The sequence below is a fragment of the Callionymus lyra genome, chromosome 17 (genome assembly GCF_982586985.1).
Source record: "Callionymus lyra chromosome 17, fCalLyr1.hap1.1, whole genome shotgun sequence".
In the NCBI taxonomy this organism is placed as follows: Eukaryota; Metazoa; Chordata; class Actinopteri; order Syngnathiformes; family Callionymidae; genus Callionymus; species Callionymus lyra.
In genome coordinates this window covers 18147787-18161835 of record NC_141834.1, presented here as the reverse complement: position 1 = coordinate 18161835, position 14049 = coordinate 18147787, and the positions used below count along the sequence as shown (strand labels likewise).

Below are 14049 nucleotides of genomic sequence, written 5' to 3'. Positions count from 1 at the left end.
TGTCAATCAATGTCAGGAGCCCTGCTTAGGGGCCCGTCGGTGGACCTTGAGGAGAAAACTGATCCTCTTCTCATCGGATAAGCCAGTAAAACCTAAAGTAGAGATTCATTGTAAATATTGCAGGTGATTTATATTTGTTGGTTGATTCAGGGTGGAGTACAGTGGTCCCACACCTTACTTATGGTCCCAAAAAAACGGTTAAACTCCCATGATGCCTTTCTACACACGACACTATTGAATGACGGATGATTGGTTCGCTACAATGGCTGGGCGGCAAAGCATTTTGGGAGCTGTTTAGTCCTGTTTATTAGTCCCTGTTACTGAGAAGGTTGTTGAGATGGATCTCTTATGCGATGTTGAGTTTGCAAGCTCAATTAAATGTTGTTAAATTAAACAAGCCGAATATTAAATAGTCACTACTTCGCAGATTTTCGTTAAATGCTTTTAAAGGTTTTTTACAACGTTACTGAACGCATTAAACCTGGGACCACTGAACTGAAGACGTTCTATGCAGTTGTCAGGAAACGCAGAGTCAATATACGTGTATGGTATAAATAAATAAGGAACTTTAATGGTTGAAAAATACCAAACTTAGAAAAACGATGAACCGTTGACTTTAATTGTTTGATGATATCGTAGAATTACGCTAAAAATGGGTTATTTCTTTATGTATTTTTCCTTTTTAAACATTTGATTTCTTTTTACTTTTTTTACTTTAACGTGGGGAGAAGTAATACTTACTCATAATAAGTAATACTTGCATTCTTGAAGAAAGTTCAACAGAAGTTTTGCAGGAAATCAGAGAAAAATGTCAAAGGCTGTAATGAATTGATTTTGCAATAAAAGGTTCATTGACAACAGGCTAAACATTCAGTTGTTAAAAATGTTTATTTGGGCCACACAAATACGGCCATGTGAGGCCCACAAGCCACACTTTTTTCGATTATCTTATCTTTCGATCATATTTATTGTGGTTTTTTTCTCGATGCTCAACCCATTTTCTTTTTCCGGTTCTTTCAGGAGGGACCCGAGACATCGGCACGGCTCTCACCAGGATGTGCATTCGACATCGCAGCATCGAGGCCAAGTTCAAAGAGTTCTCCATGTAAGAAGAAAAAGTCGATCCAGTCGAGATACTCTTAAAAAAATACCCGTTTTTATACTTATTATTCAAGATGCATCTGCAACAGCCAGGCTCAGATTTTGATTTTTACTGCTTTTAATAGATGGTTTTTTTGCAAGCAGATTGCATCATGGGCTCTTAAAAAAAAAAAAAAAGCAGACATCGAGCTGTTGTCTACGTGCGGTTTTAAAAATAACTGCCTGGACTGTTATCACTTCCCTACAGTATCGATCCAGTTAAAGTGGATCCTGCATTGATAAGCGGCGCCCGTACTTTAACCTGTCCCCGAATTATTGACTTTCCATATTCAACCCCCTGGAGTTGCGTCTTGAGTTGTGTAGGAAGGAGACAATTTGTCTGGCAGCGCATGAATCTTGCAGCACAGACACACACACAGACACACACACACAGACACACACACAGACGCACACACACGACTCAGACAAGAGGCTCTCTAATTCCGGATGGCATTTCAGCACAGATTCCACTCGGATCTCCGTGGCAGGGGCAGCTCACCGGGGGGCTGCGGTCACCACCCACCCACTGACACACACCGAGCAGAAATGTCTACGAGAGAAAAGGGTTTGGGGGGGCTGTGGGGGTCTAATTTTAGTTTTATGTACCGAAGGGCCTGCAGCTGCCCCGGACTCTTAAAAAAACACACTCGCAGAAACATCTCGCAGCAGCGACGCACTTGGTAAATGATTGGCAGACGTGACGGCACTAGCTTCGCGCCCCCACTGTGACAAACGTCAGCAGAGGCCCCCCCCCCCTGTTCGCAAAGTCATAATCATGACCAGACTTCTGACACAGTCTGGACGCTCTGTTCATTAATCATCTCGGTGAAAAGGTGCGACGTCGAGTCGGTGAAACGACGACAATGAGGGTTGAAACCTCCGTCGGTACTCAGGAATATATCGTTTATAAATCTTGTCTCTTTTATTTATTTATTGAATAATTAAATTACCTAAATAAAATATTTGAAATGATAATTATAATGATTAAATGTAATTAAAAAAAGCTTAAACCAGTCAAACTCTATCAAAAAATAGGCTTAAACGTCCTAAAAATCAACGTCACAGGATGAAAAAAAGGCAATTTTCCAAACAGTCTGTAACAGGAATTACAATATTGTCTTTTTATTCTCTTGAATATTATCTTTATAGTCATCAAACGCTCCCATTAAACTCCAATCATTTCAATCTCACTGGACGTATAATTGTTGAGATAATATCTGCTCCTAATCTTATCTTAAACACTCTTTATATTACACAGTATTAACATGTATCTAGTCTGATTTTATCCAACCACATAAAATGACCAGGCCTTGAGTTAAAAACATGTGAAAATACGAATGAAATAACTTGTTAATATGAATTAATTAATTAAAATATGATTGATATTGTATTATAATTACGCAGGAAATACTTAAACCAAAATTTTATGCCCTAATCTTTCATTTACAAATGTTTTTGTGGTCTAAGAATTATGTAAATGTTGCTTCATGTGTTTTTATAGGTCATTCTTGGAGGTTCTGATCAACCCTCTTCAGGAGCAGATGGAGGAGTGGAAGCGAGGGGTCAACACTCTGGATAAAGATCATGCTAAAGGTGAAACGACGATGACACTCATAAGTGTATTTATGAAGGAACCGTCGGTAAACGATCCGACTTCTCGTCACCAGAGTATAAAAAGGCTCGGCAGGAGATCAAGAAGAAGTCGTCGGACACACTCAAGCTTCAGAAGAAAGCAAAGAAAGGTAAGATAAACCCAACACTTTCTCATTACTGTCCGAACCGTACGAGGTGTTATCTTAAAAGTTCCTGACTCAACTCTGGCTCCTGTCGTCGGAAAACTTGGATTATTTTTCTAATAAACACGTCTCAGTCGTTGAAGCGTCTCTCGCGGTGGAAAAAGGGGCCGGTCCAGTCCGATTTGGATTTATAAGAACTTTATTTGACAGCGTGTAACCTGCAGTGTGTACGTGCTGATGATGACTTGTGCGGCTAAACATTGCCTTACTTGGTCAACTCCAGGAGAGAGAGAGAGAGAGAGAGAGAGAGGGAGAGAGAGAGAGGGCGATGATTCGTCTGCTGTTCTTTTGGACCCAAACACCTACACTCAGAACCATCACACATAAAGCTAATAGATGCCTAGTTGAGTTCTGGAGCTGGTTTATGAGGTGGCATCATGAAATCTGGAATTGTAAGTAAGTAATAGTTATTTGTAAAGCACTTGAACAATCAAAAACAATGCACAGTTAACTATACATAAACATTTAAAAACTCTAACAACACAAGACAAACACAGGAGTCCCAGAAGATTAGGAAAAAGTCTGCACAAATAAAAGTGTCTTAAGATGATTCTTGAAGGAGTCAGTAGATCATCAAACACAGAGATGGTTCCAAAGCTTAGGAGCAACAGTCTGGAAGGATTTCTCTCCTCTGGTCTGGAACTGGTTCAGGAACCATCAGTAGATTCTGATCCACAGACCTCAGAGCCGGAGCTGGGGTGTAAGTCTGGATCAGTCACTGATGGAAGGTCTGACCATAAATGGATCTTAAAGAAAGAAACATAATTTTAAAGTTGATCCTGAAAGAAACTGGCAGCCAGTGAAGAGATTTAAGGATCGGAGAAATGCGAGTTCTTCTACTAGAGCGGCTCAGAATTCTGGCTGCAGAGTTCTTCTTGTTTAGACACTAAAATAAACAATGAGTGTTGAATGAAAAAGGTCATATCCATGTGAACATCAGTCACCAGGTTTGTTTCTTCCTCTAACGCTGCACTGCAGCTGATCTTTATGGTAAGTCACTTTGTGTTTAAGCTTACATGTGCTTCGCTGGCTGTTGACCTTAGAAACGCCACTCGCTTCATAACGTACCTTTTATTCCAGATAATTCCTGCTGCGTTTTAAATGATTATTTTGTTCCATTTGCATCAGTTAACATTTCTTTTAATTGATCTGATGCTGCTGATAAAGTGCAGGTTTATCATTTTGGCACATTTTTGTGTTTTATTTTCCACTTAAATGATCCTTTTGAGAATGTCCTGCTATTGCACCTCGAACAAAGCTTCTATTTCTCTATGTGTCCTTGCATTCCACTTCTCTCCTCTCACTTGTCCGAGTTGGTTTTTCCTTAGAAAACCTTGCATGCATCACCGTCTATACTGTTTATGATGCAATCTATTTGATTTAAAAGCTCCATTGATCAACCAGTTTTCAGTCTTGACTCGTATGTCGTGCGATCCAGATTGACACGTCCTATCATGTGAGGTTGACTTAAGACCGGGTGTTATCGTCGGTCATGTGGAAGCTGAAACCTGCTAATCCAGCGAGCATGTGTCGTCAGCTTCCAGACGTGTGTTTTGAATCATGTAATAACATGTGCGGCGACCGTAGAGCGACACCCTTCGCATCAATCGAAAACCCGCTCTATGACAGTTTGATCGAGGATCTTTCAAGGAAACATGAAAGACGTTTCATGAGTTTTCCTACCTGGAAGAATTCCAGGGGCTCCATCAGCTAAGTACTCTGGGTAACTTTGCACTATGTGAATCTTTTCTCCAGAGAGAGTTTGACCAAAAGTCTTGATGGAAGGATTTAGAAGAATAAGTGGCAACATAGAAACCATGACTCTACCGTACAAGCGAAGCCAGGACGTCAATGGGATACTTGGTCACGGTACATGATGAGGAATACATGCAGCCACTTTTCCATTATGTAGAACCATTAAAGAGGTTTCTAATTACCCTAAAATATATGTACCCGCAGATCCAATCATACATGTCATGATAGATTATCTGTACTTTCTAGAGCAGCTTTTAACTTTTCCACAGGATTGTTTAAAAAAACTCATGATCCTCCGTTACCACGTCCATGTTCATTTGAAGGTTCAGCACCAACAAATGTATTGTCTTGACCCGGATCATGAGTTTCCCACCGAGCCGAGCGGAGTGGTCAATGTGGCGAGGGAAAAGTACCTCTTTTAAGGCAGGAACTTTGTCGGACTCGAGGCAGGGAACCAACCATTATACGGCCGGAGAGTCGGATGGAGGGAGAGAGAGAGTGAACAGCAGAAGTCGTATTTATAATGCTAAAAGTGACGACATGTTTGTAGGACAATTGGATTGTAATGTTGGATGTTGTCAGACTGTACACACAGATCCAACAGGTAACAAAGTAGCTACTGTTGCTTTAGTTTCATTCTTGAGAACCACTGGCGAAAACTCAACAACGGTATTGACAACAACGATACTAATAAGTACAAAAACAACACTAACATCAAAAACAACATCATCTACAAACACACTGACAACTATGACATCTCAACATCTCAAACAAGAATCAACAACTAAATGATTAATAGCGGATACACAATGATGACAAAACATGAGTAACAAAAGCAACATCATCAACAACAGTATCATCAACGAATACAATGACGACGAAAACAACTTTTGAATCAATAATTGGAAACAACATAAGACAGCAACAGCATAATTAATAACAAAAACAACCTTGACAACTAACAATTTGAACAAAAACACAGACAGAAAAATTAGCAACACAGATCTGTACCAACAAAAACAAAATTTTTAATAACTAAACATCATTGAAAGTAACCGTAACAACAACATAATCAACAACATAACAATATTGTCATGAACAACAACATCTATAACAACGAAAAAACATTCATCATGTTTGATTTAAAAAAAAAAAAAAAAACCTTGCTAGAGGTGTGAGAAAAATGTATACATTTATATATAAGATGGATGGATGGATACATAGATAGATAATTTTTCATCATACTATATTGATATTCAACGGCACTATATCAATTTTAGTGAGTTTTTTTCAAAATAAGGGGTTTTTAAGGAGTTGAACTATCACAAGATGTCACTAAAATTCAGTTCCCCCTAAAATGGTTATAAATGTTACACAGGTCTATCAGAATATATTGTATTTAATTGCATCGTGAGCTAAATATTGAATCGTATCTTGAGATAAGTGTATGGCTTAAGACCTACTTTTGTATTTTATTGTGTACATTTTGCATTTAGACTGACATGACATTTCTGTGAACTGATGTCAAGTCGTTTACAAGTTTATTTTGTTGTTTTGAACTCATGTTTTCTTCATGACAGGGTAAAAAATGTTGGTCTATTAAACTAGCTGAGAATGGATGTTTGTTGCTAATCATCAACCAAACAAAATCCACATTAGAAACAAACATCCATTCTTGTTGAACTCGGTTAGCATCATCAGCTAGTTTAAAAGGCCAAATATTTTACCCCGTCATGACGAAAACATGAGTTCAAAACAACAAAGGAAACTTGTGACGCTCACATGAAGACTGAACAAAGAAAAATCAAACCGATGCATCTAAAAAATCATCGTGACAACAAGTAGCGTTGTGTATAGATGGACCATCTGTGCCACTCGACCGGTGCCCAGACCGACTTCATAACAAGAGAGTGACGTGGATCAGTCGCCACCATAACACCGAGGTTTGTTTACGCTACAAACACTCCGACAGTTACTGGTCTAATGGGCGGAGAACAATGACTCAGTTGTAGTTCAGTAGGTGTGCTCTCGAGATTCAAGAGTTTTCATGTTCGGGCGACCTCGGGTTAACCTTCCGAACGAACGACGGGAAGCTTTGCAATCAAGGGAACTTGGCGCCGAGACCGGCAGGATCGTGACCGATCCCTGAAACAAGCCTCGGAGCAGCGTCGGTGCAGTCGACTCTTAATAACTCGTCTGCTCGCCTCGGGCTGTTATTACACGCCAGTCTGTGTCTGCGCCGTCCGAGGCGAGCTCCCTTCCAGAGTCACTAGAAAAACCTCATGTTGATTGCAAATCCCGCGGTTCACATGACCCGTAACGTCTCTCTTCGAAAGAGACCACAGTGGCGGGTCATTAGAGTCTGAAAAACCATCTGAGCCACCAGATTTACTTCTGTGATATTAACTGTCTGGAGCTTCCCTTTAGAAATGAAGAAAAAAAAAGGATTGCGATCTTTAAAAAAAAAGTCAGCTGAGAGCACTTGACAGTGTTATCCATTTAAGGTTAGTTTCCACGAGAAGGCTGTGATTATCCTGATTGGTGATGTCATGAGAAGGTATCGGACCCCGGAATCGTTTTCGCCGTGATTTACGGCTTCGTGCGACCCGAGCGGGAAAAAAAACGGCAGACGCTGGCGGCAGCGGTAACGCGACCATGTTAAGCAATATTCAAGACAAGTCGTGGGCACAGACTGACCGACCGACAAAAAAAAAAAAAGCAACAAAAGGAAACATTTGAATTTCCTTCTGTCTCGGACAAAGTGCCCGGACTTACAGTAGCGTCGTTTCCAAAACCGCTGTGGTTTGCGTTCGCCGTCTGCCAAGTTAGCGGAGCTGGTGGGAGTGAAGCGTCTCCTCGTACTGTACGTCCGGGAGGCACCGCAAGGAAGTTTTGTTTTCGTAGCGCGGTCAGACGGGTGCTCGTGTTTGGACAAATTTGTATTAATAAAAATAAGTAAGCTGTTATTTTCTACACTCGCGGCTGCCAGAGCGAGGCCTGGATGAAACTCTACTCTTCCTCCTCTGGCCTGAGACTCTGAAGATGAAGGTGTCGATGCAAGTGTGTGTTAAAGTGATGCTGGACCTCGATTGTACTCAGTACTGTTTCTACAAAACTCTCTTTTCATTAAGATATTTACATTAAAATTATCTTAAGCCCCGCCCACTGAAAACACTTTGTTTTTTCTGGAGAATAAATCCTGTTTACCTCTGCTATGATTGGTCAAGCAAGTCATCAATCTAGGAAGTCTCCACCTCCAAGGGACTCGTTGTACAAACAAAGCGGGGTGTGATTACAGCTGGCTTCCCAGGAGTGAACTCGGTATTATATGACAATGAGCTTCGCTCTCGTAACCTCTCGTTCGCCCTGATTCAAGACGAACTTTATAAAGTAATAAGTTGAAAACATGGTCACGATGAGGGACTTCAACTTTTCAAACATGCGAGTCAGGAGAGTTGGGTTTTCACACTTGGTGATCCATTCTTGAACACATTCACACACTTACGGGGCACAACTTGGTAGCTTAACTGTCAGGAACAATCAGGGGTTAAGTGTCTCAAACTGGCATCCTCTTCTAGGCCCTTAGGATCAATATATTCCATCATTGTTCAAGTTGGATTCCGACTGTTAGTTGTAAAGAAAAAGGTTTCAGATGATGAGATTTTTGATAGTGTTCTATAGCAGGGGGTCCCCAACCTTTAATGTGGGCATTATATTGATAGACCTTCAGGTATAAACTGTATCTAAAGTTACAGAGTTTGTGTTTCAATCATTTTTACTACTTTGCTGTTAACACAAGTGCTTTAGTTTTTTTTAAACTTAAACTAAAGATTTTGACCACTTGCATGGTTGTTGTTGACACGACTGTTCAAGAGTTTAATTTGGATTTTGTTATTTACTTGTACGGCTTCTTAACGCTGCTGCTCCCACACTAAGCATTAGCACAAAAAAAAATCCACAAAAACTTTATTAGACATAAACAATCAACTTGACAATTTATTTTTTGGTATTTATTTGGAATAGTTTTATGGTTGAAAGGTAGATGTTTAAATACTGTTTAAGTTAGAGGTTTTATGTGCAGTAAACCAACTTAATTCTTTAATTAATTTTTTTTTATTTTTAATTTCTATTGATTGTTCTGTAAAGTAACGACTAATGAGCTGCTTGGAGGAGGTATGCGTCGTCTCAGTAATATGAGATCGCAACACATTCCGATTTGAGGAAAAGAGAGTATTTTCCAGGTGTTGAAGAGGAGTAAATGGAATCCGTGAGTCACCGGCCTCTGGCTGATCTGTTCCCGGGCGAGCTTGTGAATCTAAATTCATCTGAAAGATTTTCTGTTTCAAGAGAAGTAGCTGTTGAGCGTCAGTCCATGAACTATCGTTTTGAAACTACAGTTTGATCAGCTAAGCCTCAATAAAGGTCCTTAATGGGGAACAATCCTTAAAATTATGTTTTTTGCATGTATCATATGTTTGCATTGTCTTTTCTGTTTTAATATTGTTACACCATTCAATTATTTGTCCATTTATGCACTAAATTTGTTAGATATTTGTATTGTTTTACAATTTATTAATGGAATTTTAATGTATTACAAAGTGAAATACTTGATTGAAAGTGTTATATAAATGTAATGTACATGTATATTTTTACTCCTAGAGTTGAGATCTTGAGAAGAACCTTTGGACGCTCGTGTTGACGTTGGCGTCTCTTAGCGACTTCATGTGAATCAATCACGTCGTCGTTCCACCCGTCAGGAGCGGAACCTGCTCATAAATTGCATGAAACCCAAATATAAAAGATAATTATATGGATTTCTCTGCTTATAAACTCAAGACGCAATGTTGCAATTCTGGCCATTCAAGTCTGGCGACGCGTCTTGCGACACAACCGTCACGAAGCATGAATGACATTCCTCACACGAACCCACATCATAATTCCATATATGTGGAAGTTTTTGGGTTTTTGCTTATTTCGTCGCGGCCGCAGACTTCTGTGGGAGCTTACTGTACTTTTTTCCCCCGGAGAAGTTTATTTTCTGTTGGACGTGTAACTTCATCTGCTGCCGATTTGCATCGCGTCGCTCGATCTCGTCCACGGAAGACGGCGGTTCATTGTCTTTCCCTCCAGACACTGGAGCAGACGGAGCGACCACAAAGTCGCTCGCTGAGGGTTTAACCTTGGTGGTATCAGGGAGTGTGTGTGTGTGTGTGTGTGTGTGAGTGAGTGTGTGTGTGTGTGTGTGAGCACCTTCTTGTGTGGTTTGATGGAGCCTCTGGGGTCTTCTGCTCTTGGGCAGTCGCCAGTCTTCCTTCCTTCCTCTGCCCAGAAGTCTCTGCACTTAGCTTCAGGGTGTTATCTTCACACACACACACACACACACACACACACACACACACACACACTCACACACACCGTGTTGTTCCCCAGTAACCTTCAGATCATCACCGTCCGGTTGGATACATATGCATGGGGAAAGTACACCAGACGAAGACGCAGATGGTCCGTTAAATATTCTGACCCCTTGCACTCTGTCATCGTGTCGATAAAGTTTTTTTTTAAATTCCCCGTTCACTCGAGGTGACTTCGGTGTTTGTTGTCAGTGGTTCTTGTGGAGTCGAGAGTAAATATAGACGTGTGAGTGTGTTGGTCTGGTTTTATGTTTTATATTTTACTATTAAACTCTACAAAATGTCATGTTTAATGGGATAAATACACTTGATTTGAGATAATTTAGCCCAATAATGTGTAAAAAGAAACAAAAAGAAACTGCCAGTACATTAAGATAGTTAAAGAAGTATTTTTTACTTTAAACAAGTGAGAAATACACCTTAAAATAACTAGTAAACACTCGTTCCATGTCCGTCATTTAAAAAAAAACAAAATTCAATTTATTTAAACTTAATTTGTAAGTAATTAATTGACATTTGTAAAGTGACCAGGGTCACAAAGCGCTTAAACAATCAAATGAAGTAAACTCGTATTAAAAATACACATTTTAACTTTGCGATCAACTGCAAGGACAAATATAAAAGTAAAATGGAACAAAAAAACATTTAATTTGAGAAGATTAAGCCTAAAATTTGTAAAATATTCTGCCAGAAAATTAAGATGGATACACTTTATAAGATTCCCTTTAAGTAAACAGTTTAATTTACTTTATATAAGTGAGAAATTAACTTTAAAATAAGTGGTAAAACAGTATTTTCCATGATTTATTAAAAAGAACCAACCATAATCGACATAGATTTATAAATATTTCAATTGATATATGACTTTTTTGTCTTAGAGTAAGTCTGCTCAAGAAATAAACATTTTTGACTAAACGATAGATTCAAAAGAAAAATGAACAATAACATTCAAATAAAAACATTTAATTTGAGATGAATCAGAATCTTCTTGTCCACTAAGATTGTGTCTAGACTCTAGTATAGTTTTAAGATACGTTCTGACAAACCAATTTAAATTATTTTCAAGTAAAACTAATAAATAAATGTTTACATCGATACAGCCATGTTTTTATCACAGTATGGATCTCCAGGAGTGCAATAGGAGATATATGAGAGTATATTGAAATATCTTAATATGGATATAAATACACTCGTATGTCTATGGGTTTGCAACACTAATAGACTCAGGGACTCATTCATTCCTTGTGTTATTAGACTGTTTAATTCTGAACTTGGGGGCAGGAGTGAAGTGAAAGTATGATGTTATTCTATGTTAATCTTTTTATCCTTTGAATTATTTCCTTTGATCTATATTCTTTATATTTGCCCTTTGTTCTTTTATTTGCACGTTGTTCTTGTTTTTATGAAACTATCGTCTGCTGTGAACTTGAAACCCAATTTCCCGAAAGAGATCTCCAGAGGGATTCATAAAATCTATCTAATAATAAAGTATATTTAAATAAATACCAACAGAAATGTTCATATAAATAAGGAAATGAATATTATCCTCTTGATCTATATTCTTACTTTTGTATTTCCTCCTCAAAGCACTTGACAGATAATTTATCTTGACAAGTTTTCTTAAAATAATCGAAACATTACTCAATTTATTATTTTATATCGAAAATATATTATAATAAAGATAAATATTTAACACATCAGATAAGTAAATGAACCAAAACAAATATAAATGTAACAATATTTAAAAAAATAAACAATTGTATTTGTAAAATGTATTAAAGGAAGACGTGTCTTTAAGATTCTAACAAAATCTACTACCTGGGCTTTAAAAAAAGTAGATTTTATTTTGACTTCCAAGTGTTGTTCAGTCATTTTCTGTGTGGGAAACAAGAGTTGAACCATAATCCTCACCTTCTCTTTGTGTCGTGGTTCCAGCTATCGCTTGTGTTTTCACCACGTCCGAAAAAAAACGATTGAATTACAGAAAACAAGACGAGATCACATGACATTAACCCCTGAACCCCGTCCTCAAGGTCGCGGCGACATCCAGCCTCAGCTGAACAGTGCGATGCAGGACGTGAGCGACAAGTACATCCTGCTGGAGGAGACGGAGAAGCAGGCGCTGAGGAAGGTCCTGCTGGAGGAGCGCCAGAGGTTCTGCTGCTTCGTGGCCATGCTGAGGCCGGTGGTGGTGAGTCGTCGTCGACCCCCCCCCCCGCCAGTACCCACTGACCCTAATCGTTTCAGGACGCCGAGATCTCCATGCTGGGCGAGGTCACCCATCTTCAGGCCATCTCCGACGACCTCAAAGCCCTGACCTCCGACCCCCACAAACTCCCTCCGGCCAGCGAACAAGTACGTGAGGAGAAGTGACCTGGAGTGACTCGGAGGATTGAACAAACTTTCTCTCTCAGGTGATCCTGGACCTGAAGGGTTCCGACTACGGTTGGTCCTACCAGACCCCGCCCTCCTCCCCGAGTACCAACATCTCCAGGAAGTCCAGCATGTGCAGGTTGGTCCATTTTTTTTACCAACTCACATGTGGATATTTGCGCTGTTTATTTTGCATTTACCTGCAAACATACACACCTTTAACGAGTTCACCATGTGTCTGCGAATCTAGTCTGTTCCTGCCCCCTAGTGGTCGGAAAAGTTATTAGTTCTGCTCAAGCACCCATCATTTTTTTTTTTTTACTTATTTGTTAAGTAAGAAAGTAATTTTTATTTGTAAGTATGTTTAATTCAAGGAAACATTCACGCAAAACTTAAAATATGAAGAAAAAAAATAATCTAAAAAATAATTCAGAGAGAATGAAAACAACAACTATTTCTCTAATTTTTGTGTACAAAAATGAGACTAAAGTGAAGTCTAAAGGGTTTTTCAGTTCTTTAAGACAGTATTTGTATTAAGAATTCAAAAAGTTGATGAAAAACACATTTTAAAAAAGTGCACAATGTTAAAAAAAAACCCTTTATAATAAAAATAAATGGAGAAATAAAAGTTTCCGTTATTAAAGCATTTTTCTTAGTTACAGTATCCAAACTTTACAGGTAATTTAACTTGACAAATTATCCTAAATAATCTAGAAATAAGATTTGAAATGTATTTTGCTTCACTAAAAGTGCTTCTTATCTAAAAAAAAATCACAATAAACTATAAATTATTATTCAACAAATTAAATTAATATAAAATAAATGGAATAATTAATGTAACAATATTGGTAAAGGTAAAGTACTATATTAAGTGATGACCAGTTGAATGTATTTTAGTGTCAAACTTCTATTTTCACAATTAAGCAAAGAAAAATTAAAAATTGAATAAATTAAATAAAAAAAATATATATATATATATTCGTCATTAGACAAATAATTTGAACATTAAAAAACATTAATAGAATATTAAAATAGAAAAGAGGTCAAAAAATAATATTTGTAAAATGTAATATTATGAAAAATGTATAAATGTTGGTTATATTTTGTGTGTTCTTTCCTTCTTTTATTCTGTTATATATTTAACTCTCACAAAAACAACATTTATTTTGTGGGTGGGTGGAGCATGGTTAAAAATACTCAAATATAAAAAACTAAATTTGAAAGAAAAAGACGAGTTAAATAATATTAAAAAAATATGATTAGTTAATGAAATATTTAACTATAATAGTATATAAACTAATATATAAGGCTCGATCATGGTCTATCATTCAAAAAGTAGTGAAATCTTACAAGTCAATACGTCATTTTTGCTGCTTGATTTGCTCAGAGGCGTCAAATCCTGTGATTTCTCTGCCTGTCGTGGTTGCCGGTTTGATTCCCGCGGCTCCTGTGTTTGTTGCTTTTATTTTGACTGAATCACCTTCAGTCACTGCCTGCTGCATCCTGGTGTGTTAATGGTTTCCCACCCTGTCTCCTCCTCACTACCCCCCCCTCCCTCCCCCACTCCTCTTCCA

General features: G+C 38.3%; 1 protein-coding gene across 4 annotated transcripts in view; it reads left to right on the top strand.

Annotated features, from left to right (window-relative positions):
- The window catches only part of LOC148062834 (protein MTSS 1-like), a 56494-nt gene that overhangs the window by 32985 nt on the left and 9460 nt on the right, over nucleotides 1-14049 (top strand). For all 4 annotated transcript variants that reach the window (XM_087779015.1, XM_087779014.1, XM_087779016.1 and 1 more), the window contains exons 4-9: nucleotides 1021-1105; nucleotides 2642-2733; nucleotides 2808-2882; nucleotides 12136-12293; nucleotides 12350-12457; nucleotides 12517-12614. In XM_087779015.1, coding sequence (XP_087635141.1) covers nucleotides 1021-1105; nucleotides 2642-2733; nucleotides 2808-2882; nucleotides 12136-12293; nucleotides 12350-12457; nucleotides 12517-12614 — 616 coding nt within the window. The remainder of the gene's footprint in view (nucleotides 1-1020; nucleotides 1106-2641; nucleotides 2734-2807; nucleotides 2883-12135; nucleotides 12294-12349; nucleotides 12458-12516; nucleotides 12615-14049) is intronic.